We start from the raw sequence: 8,792 nt of genomic DNA, 5'->3' as shown, positions 1-8,792 counted from the left end.
GAGCTGAAGGACATCTTCATCGCGGTGAAGACCACGAGGAAGTACCACCGGAGCCGGCTGGACTTGCTCCTCCAAACCTGGATCTCCCAGGCGAGGGGACAGGTGAGGCTTCGCCGGCGGGCCGGGGCGGGCGGCCGGGAGCCTCGGTCCCTCCGGTTTCCCGGGCAGCCGCTGCGCTTTCTCGCCGAGTTTCTCCTTGCGTGGTTTAAAAACATCTTTCCTTGTCAGACCGAGGAGGGTCCTCTTACCTAAATAGTTGATCTGAACCTACCTCCAAAGGAGGTCGTTGTCCGTTAAGCTAGTTGCTTGCGATCTGGGATCGGTGGTCCAAGCAGAAACAGTTTGCCGACTTCTTGTACGGCCGGGGCAAACACTACGTGCTAGTGAAAGATCCCTGCCGCTGACACGTCTAAGCCGGTACTTTGGACTAAGTAGTTCAGCGACTTAGGTTTTTCCATAGAACAACGTAGAATTTGTTCCCTCGTTTGGGAATTTTGGTACATTCAAGCATATTAAAGCAATTTTGTCCAGCAGTTGGGACAAGGCAGCGTTACCACCTGGCACTTTCCACCCTGACTCTCATTCTTTCCTTTTAGCTTGCTTAACAGCTGTGGATGACTCCTAGCCAGAGAGAGGAGGTGAAGTTGCAGAGGGAGGTACTACCAAAAAAGACAGTCGTTCCTATCTGGAAATTGGTTGTCTGTACCCTGAGATGAGGAGAGTAAAATCTTGGATGCTTTACTGAAATGAGACTCTTCTGGTTTGCAATGCAAAAACTTATCAAATAAGGCAAGGGCTGAAGTTGCTGGGGTCCTCTCCACCACCACTCCCCACCCCGCTCCCAGCGGCTACCGTGAAATAAACTTAACAAGACAAAACATTCAGAGTTCTGACTGCAACCGAGCAAAGTTGCAATTAGTTTCTGAAATTCTCAAATGTGGACACGCCTTTCTCCCAACCCATTTTTGTCTCCCACAGACGTTTATATTCACAGACTGGGAGGATCGGGAGCTACGCCTGAAAGCAGGTAAGCTGCGTAGCGTAGGTGCACGCTGTCTGAGTTTTGTTTCTGTCGTACTTTCCCTAGAAGTCCTTACTTCGTGCTGTACAAGCAATTGGGGAAGTTGAGATGGAGAAAATGGAGAAAACTTCTCCTTTCACAGGAGAACTTGCTGTTCCTACTTACCACCTGGACAAGATGCCTGGAACTTCCTGAATACTGGGTTCACCTTTGCACCCACTTCCTTCCTGTTAGTAAGCTTAAGTCTGGTCCAAAGTGATGTTAGGTATTTCCTTTGCATACAGTCTCATGGCACTCTTTATTTACCCTGCACTCACACGTTTTTACGTGCCCTACAGCTTGCATGCTGTAGAGCGTGCGTATGCCCAACCCACGAGCCCTGCCTGTCCTGCAGTTTACTCTCCATGTGTGCACCATATGCGCTTCAGATGTACGGTATTAGTGCCAGATGTACACTTCTTTTGTAGTCTTTTTGGGCTACACATGCTTCTCAAACCTGAAAGGGCTGATCTTTATTTTTCTAGGGGATCATATGATCAACACCAACTGTTCTGCTGTCCATACCCGGCAAGCTCTCTGCTGCAAGATGTCTGTGGAATATGATAAATTCCTGGAATCTGGGCAAAAGTAGGTGAAACACGTTGTTCTGATTGACTTTGTTTCTTCCAGTTCTGTGTTCACAGGAAACTTGAGTAACCTCCTCTGCTCCAGTACGGAATGCAGTGTTAGCTAAAACGTGGTGATGCGCGTAGGGAAGGGAGCACAGCATGAAGCAGTGTTTATAAACAAGCATCATCTAAAAGGTGGAAAGGGTGATAATCTAAAGGGGGTTATTAATTTCAGCCTCTTTCCAAAATTAGGATCTGTGGGTGCTTTCAGCTTCCAAATTCTGTAATTCAGGACAATGGGGAATGCTTTCTGCTCCAGGCCCGAAAGACTAAGACCCAGCTGTAAACCTGTAACTCATTTCTTTGTCACTGCTCTGCAGTAACTTTCTTACTTCATTTTGTTTGAAGATGGTTTTGTCATGTGGACGATGACAACTATGTGAACCCTCGGACTCTCCTGCGTCTCTTATCTGCCTTCTCACACAGCCAGGATGTCTACGTGGGGCGACCGAGTCTGGACCATCCCATTGAAGCAGCTGACCATGTCCAAAGCGATGGATCAGTAAGCGAACTTTGCAGTTAGTCTGAGAGACATCCTGACCTTCTAAGCTTTTAAAACCTCGAGAGTTCATAGGATTCCCCCACAAAAACAAGTGATTTAATCTGCAAGCAGTGAACCTGGCACTGGTCACTTTCAGAGACAGGGTGCTGGGTTAAATGAACCTTTGATCTGATCTCATATGCATATGTAAAATAGAGTTTGTCTCCTGGGTGGATGTCTGTTTCTCTTCCTTTACTCACGTATGTTGGTGATCTCCCTCAGACTGAGGTGAGTAGGGCCTCCCCACCTTAACTCTTTCTTTTCCTTTAGTGGTTTTGGGGGAGTGCTCCTTGTTTTTAGGGTTTTGGGGTTTGGGTGGTTTGTTTTGAGAGCAGTATCACATTGTCATAACTTTGAACCAACCTCAGATGTGTGACAAAGGCCCTCTGGGTATATAAGGCACTTCCAATACTGAGTGGTCACTAGGTTTCCAGGAAGTGGAAGCAAACATATTTCAGTCACAGGATACATGGGCTAAAGGACAAGTCCTCACCAGCTCACCTATACTGACAGGCCTAAAGATAAATCAGTCCACTGGCCAGAAAGTCCGTTACAAAGCAGCTCATTAGGGAAAACTCTGCACAACAAAATGGTCTCCTCGGACATGGAGCCAAGTGACTAATGGGCCACCTTTGATTTCCCCAGGAACACCGAGCTGGCTGTGACCCTTGGCTAGAATGACCAGGGGACAGATGGAATTGGGTAGGAGCGGGACTATAGTCTCCCATTTCATGTGTGCTACCTCAGTTGTCCTAACTTGATGGTTCACCTGCTGTCAGTTCCAGGATAGAGTTTCCTTTGAGAGAACAGCTAGCTGGGCTTTCAGCAGCCTAAAGAAACAGGAATTAACCTGTAGTCTTCTTCCGACTCAAGTGCAGTATGTGATATCCAGTAGAACCTCAAGTTCCCTTCCCTGCCCAGCCAAATGGAAAAAGCCGATTTTCCGTAACTACCGTGTGTTTTTCTTGTTGCTCTTCAGAAGACAACCGTGAAATTCTGGTTTGCCACAGGTGGAGCAGGGTTCTGTATCAGCAGAGGTCTTGCCCTGAAGATGAGTCCCTGGGCCAGGTAAACACTGTTCCTAGCTGAGCTCCATCAATATGTGTTTGGTAGGCTTTAAAGCCTATTTCATCGTCTCCTGTGCTCTGTCTCACAGCCTAGGTAATTTCATCAGTACTGCAGAAAGAGTGCGTCTTCCTGACGACTGCACTATTGGCTACATCATTGAAGGGCTGCTGGAGGTAAAGCTGCTGCACAGCCCGTTGTTCCATTCCCATCTGGAAAATCTGCAGAGACTACAAGGCGAGTCTGTGCTGCAGCAGGTAGGGCTGAGCCTCGTGTCCTGTTCTTATAATTACACCTCAGTCTGATCAGAAAGAACGCTCTCCATAGACTTAGCACTCTTCAGCAAAGAAGGATGTCTACAGACACGCTCAGAGCTGTGTCCTGTCCAATTCCTTCATTTAGGTAAAAAGCATGCTTTCACCCTAGCCAATTAGGTCACATAGCTGTCCCCTCCTTTGGGGACACATTCTGCTACATTAAGCCTAAATATGGTGTTCCCCATCTCCCAAACTCTGACTTTCCATGAGTCACAGAAGCACCAAGTGTAGAAGGAGGCAATATTTAGTTTGCCTGCCACATAAGAAAGTTTTTCTGTCTTTGCCTAACGAACTCTGTCTTAATTCATGCTGTTCAAAACGACTAGTGTCGCAGCTATAGCAAGTACCTCTTCAATAACTAAGACATAGTTAAATGTTTGATCATTTTTAAGAATAACTTGTCTGAATTTCGAGAAACTTAATCAGTGTTTCTTAGAAAAATCAAGTTATCTTTTTCATTGCTGGGATACCTTTTTACTCATGGGCAGTAGATGGAGCTATAAGGCTATCCAGAAGCTTTGTCTGCTTCTTAACTGTTTGGCACCGTGAAAAAACGAGAGTGCGGTTTTGCCCCTACAAACTGCTTGGTTATATTTTCCTGGCAATCGTATTAGGCAGCAGAAATGGACACTTGGGGCCAAATTCCAGCGTGATGCAATCGCCTTCATGTTAGTGAATTTAACTGTAGGCCGAATACAGCCTTTTGTTGGTGATCATTGTTTCCCTGAGACTGTAATAGCTAACCCAAAATCCAGGAAATCTACAATTAGGAAGAAAATGTAAGTTGTCTTGTACCTGGCACCTGAAAATTTCTTAATACAGTGCTTGTGTGGAAGAATAGCACTGAATTGGCATTCCAGAGATCTAAATTTTGTTGCCAGATTTGTCACACGGCAGTCCTTTGCATGCCATTTAACATCCAAATGTTTCTATTTTCCTTCTGTGCTAAGACACTACTATTGCAGACTTCAGGCAATGTCTGGTGAGGATGAACATATGTTGTTTAGTGAAGGTACAGACATTGGCAGGATTAATGCCCTTACAAAGCTGACAGTTGTAAGTCATCTTGTCCTTCAGGGCAATGCAACTTTCAGCTCCTTTGTTTATTCTCCCACGTTGCCTTTAGATGAGCGGTGGTCCGTTTGATAGCTACCATTCAGTGCCAATATTGCTTGTGTCAAAACTAACCACTGTTCTTCAAATGTCATCCACCGTTCAGATCAGACAGGATCCTTGGAGTCTTTCCTCCTACCTCACTAATAATCCACTCTGGTTTTCTGCATTGGTGTTACAATTTCTGAATATTTATTTGCTTTTACAGGTAACCCTAAGTTACGGGGACCCTGAGAACAAACACAATGTTGTGAGTGTGGGAGGAGTGTTTGGCCTTCAGCAAGATCCAACCCGGTGAGTGTCCACTTCCAAGACAAGATCTCCCTGCCTTGTTCATGTTTATCAACTGTAAGATGATCAAACTCACTAATGGGGTTATTTTCTCTTGTTGGCTCTTGTCGCTGTGCCAAAGGCAGGTAGACCCATCCTCTCTGCTCTTTTAGACTGCTGCACGTTCAATGCTAGTACCTCCCTTATATGGAGAATTCCAATCTAATATTTTCTCTTTTTTTCTTCATAGATTTAAATCTGTCCATTGTCTGCTCTATCCTGACACTATTTGGTGCCCTGCTAAGAAGATGTCATAATTCTTGACCAGTCGTTGACACCTGTATCTTACCTAGTTTGCATAAGACAGGAGTTATGGTGGACTTTTTTGGGTTGCGTTGGGTTTTTTTTTTCTTCTTCTGGGAGACAACCAGAGGTATCTACAAAGGAGGTAGACAGACTCTACTTACAAAACCAAGAAGGTGTGGTTTGTTCAGCTGTAGCCTGGGACATTCCAAGAAGAATCCTTGTTCTTTTGTCCAGTGGCTCTTCGTATGATGACTACAGTCATACGTATACGAGTCACTTGACACTTTCATCTGATGTCACGTGAATCTGTGCTTGGACACATCCTAGGCAAATGCAGTACTTGGAATGATAGCATTCTTACTACTGTTAGGGGCTTTTAGAGGCCATTGTCTTGAAGCTGGAGTGCTATAGCAGACTGTAGTCCCCATGGTGACAAGAGAGGGGAAGCTTTCACTCGTCTTTCTTGGGAACAGAATTATTTAAGAGCTTCTGTGGCCTTCTATATTAAAACTCCACCTGTGGGCCGGAACAGGGTCTGTTCGTAAACACCAGTAATCCTGGAATCACTAGGGTGAACAAAGCTGAAAGCCTTTGTCATGGGAAAACCCCATGTAAGGGTAAGCTTACTCAGGACTGGATAGGAGTTGCTTACAGTGCACATTCTCCCCTGTAGTCCATGTGTACCTCCCATGGAGGTGATTGTCAGACTTGGCTCTCTTACCAGCTGAATTGCAGTCATTGTTGATTATGATGGTGGTCTGCCAGGTCCAAGACTATTCCCTTGATATTTGATACTGAAGAAATATTTGCCAGACTAGATGGTAATCGCTTCTCCTGCTTTGCCCGCAGCAGGCTGTATGAGCTAGAGCACGTTCATTGGCTGATGAAACACGCCCTGTTTCTGAAGTTGTGCTGTATCTTTTGCTGTCTGCGAGGGAGGAGGAATGCTAGATAGCTGTAATGCCCTGAGGAAGTTTTTGATGGTATCATTTGAGGACCTTTAATTGTATGACTGTGGTTACTCCACTTCAGCTTCTTCAGATAATCTTTTCATTACCTTAAGGTCTAGATCAGTGTTTATTTTTACTCTGCTTCTTAATGTTTCAATAAATAGTTCATGCAGCCACTAAAAGGAGGCGGCGCACTCACACAAAGGTAGAAGTTCAATGCTGTAGCAGTATCACCTGCTGCTGTTTTTTTAAATAAAGTAAGCTTAGTTTTGAAAGCAGAAGAAATGGGGCTCCATATGTTTACTTTTCTGTTAGCCCCAACTTTGGCCATGTGCAATCCCTACCTGACATGAAGAACAGCATAAAAAAATGACTTTGCAAAACCACTGTTTACTCTCACAAACTCTTCAGAAAATACTTGTTGGTTCAGTGCTAGAGTCTGAGGCTGAATTAAGGGGAGAATAATAGAATGACATTGTATAACCTGGAACTATGATTAATGGCTAGAATGTGGACCTGGCAAAAGTTTCAGATTTCTAAACAGCTGTGCTGAGCCCTACTGTGGGCTTCAGCTAGTTGCTTAACTTCCTGCCATTTGAAAAGTGGTATAATGTAGGCAAACGCCTGCGGTGAATTCAAGTATGAAACTTAGCAGAGGTGCCAGCCTCCTGAAATACACTGTTCCCTGCACTCTGTTTTTTAACACAAACTTTTCAGCATTTACCTGGGTGCATTTTCCTCTCTGGATGATTTTAGTTAATTCCACTGAGGAGCAAACAAGCTGACTGCCACTTGCTACAGTCCTGCAGCTCATTCTTAAATTTCTCCTTTCCTTTGTGTCTGCTAAAGGTGACCATGAGGTATGGGAGTAAGAATGCCACAGGGAATCGGATCTAAGTCCAGCTAGCACAGTGGCTGTTCCATAACAGGTACACCTGTAACACTGACAGCCTGTTACAGAAAACAGAGGAGGACTTGTGGAAGGTTGTGATATGTTCTACCTCTTTATTAGGTCTTCTGCTCACTAGAACTGAGGCGTCCTATGGTTTAATGATTTGTCATTAAAAGCTCTGGAGATTCCTGGTATCTATACAAATACTTTCTTTTTTAAACGCTTGTTAGGTTCTTGTTTTCAACCTCCTGTAGCTGAAAGCTGTGAAACTTCATGAGCTCTTGATGAGATTTTTGTCTTCAAACACTGATTCTGAACTCTTCTGTTGGAGCTTTTCTTCCTCTTCCACTGGTAGCAGCCTCTTGTAAGATATCGCAGACAGCGTGGACTGGGTAGTGATTATGTGGCAAAGTGCAGTTCAGAAATGACACCACCTCATATGGATGGCTGCGAAACTGAGTAGTAGAAGTTTCACACTAGTCACTGGTCACCCTGAACTAGGTGTGCCAAAGAGGCAGCATACTCTAAGCTGGTAGGGTGTTCATTAAACTGAAAAAGGACCACGTTCTCCTGCATGGCAGCAATACAGAAGTGTTCAATGCATTCAAGTTTCTTTTAAGGTTTCTTGTGTTGACAATACAGTAGGCTGTGTGGATATATCGGGATGCAGCTTTTTAATCAAACTACTGTCTCATACATAAAGTGATTCTACAAAATAAATATTTAAATGTGTCAAAGGCTGTGTTTTGTTATGTTTCTTGACACGTTATCTACACCAAAAATGGACCATAAACCCTGTAATCCAGAAAACTACAGCCTCCTGTCAGGCTGTTGTGATGTCAAATGGCCAAAAAGCACGCGAGTTAGATGACTTGGATGTGCAGAGGAACAAATATGGATGAGAAGAATCCTTGTGGATGATGATTTACAGAGTAAAAGACTTGACAAGGAGTAAGTTAATTGTTGTAAATTTGTCTCAGCACTTTCTTATTCTATTTCTGCACTTACTAAATGTGCCACAGGAGCTCTTAAATTTAAGGGTCCTCAGAAAGCAACGGCTGAATTGGGTAGTATTACAAACGGACCTGTTAATAGGGTGCGTAATTGCCTGTGCTGCTCTGCTGTTACACCGTGCCAGCTCTGCGGATCAGAAGTTGGAACTGCCCTGCTGACTGCCATTGGAAGTAAACTGTGGTGCAGTAGCTTATCTAGGACCTCTTAACTACCTCCAGCCTGTTCTTCTGTTGTGCCTGCCAGCACATTGCGGTTGTCGCGCAGGTGCTGCACGAGAAATCCTGTATGCCTCGGTCCTCAGGCAAGTGGAGCCCCTGTACTTGCAGCTGATTTTCTAGGCAGTGACTGTTACAGACTTCATCAGCAACTTCAGGTGGGCAGAGGCGGCAGGTCTTTTCATCACCTGGCAAAGCGCCTGTTTTTCTGTGGTCTCTCACTACGATACTTCAGTGAGAATCGGAGCCAAGAAAATTCATCTCTGCGTGCCCGTCTCTTGCTGGGCGAGCCCAGACCTGCCTTCTTGCTGGGTCCTCTGAGGGGAACTAGGGGCTGCGGCAGGGTGGGCCTGCGTTCCGCCCTCCTCGCGGGTGCCTTCGTTGAGAGGCGGCCCGTCGCCGGGCAGCGCGTCCAGCAGC

At 45.2% G+C, this 8,792-nt stretch overlaps 2 protein-coding genes across 2 annotated transcripts in view; both read left to right on the top strand.

The window, feature by feature from the left end:
* Positions 1–7,871, top strand: part of RFNG (RFNG O-fucosylpeptide 3-beta-N-acetylglucosaminyltransferase) — a 9,289-nt gene extending 1,418 nt beyond the window's left edge. The window contains exons 3-10 of the mRNA XM_009324607.1: positions 4–102; positions 979–1,027; positions 1,546–1,648; positions 2,038–2,191; positions 3,210–3,298; positions 3,387–3,552; positions 4,934–5,019; positions 5,246–7,871. Coding sequence (XP_009322882.1) covers positions 4–102; positions 979–1,027; positions 1,546–1,648; positions 2,038–2,191; positions 3,210–3,298; positions 3,387–3,552; positions 4,934–5,019; positions 5,246–5,312 — 813 coding nt within the window. The 3' untranslated portion in view covers positions 5,313–7,871. The remainder of the gene's footprint in view (positions 1–3; positions 103–978; positions 1,028–1,545; positions 1,649–2,037; positions 2,192–3,209; positions 3,299–3,386; positions 3,553–4,933; positions 5,020–5,245) is intronic.
* The window catches only part of DCXR (dicarbonyl/L-xylulose reductase), a 5,209-nt gene continuing 3,523 nt past the window's right edge, over positions 7,107–8,792 (top strand). Inside the window, exon 1 of the mRNA XM_009324606.1 lies at positions 7,107–7,111. Within this exon, the coding sequence (XP_009322881.1) occupies positions 7,107–7,111 (5 nt within the window). The remainder of the gene's footprint in view (positions 7,112–8,792) is intronic.

This window comes from Pygoscelis adeliae, unplaced genomic scaffold (assembly GCF_000699105.1).
Source record: "Pygoscelis adeliae isolate BGI_AS28 unplaced genomic scaffold, ASM69910v1 Scaffold445, whole genome shotgun sequence".
Taxonomy (NCBI): Eukaryota; Metazoa; Chordata; class Aves; order Sphenisciformes; family Spheniscidae; genus Pygoscelis; species Pygoscelis adeliae.
Note: the sequence above shows the minus strand (reverse complement) of the source record. Positions and strands in the feature narration are given on the sequence as shown.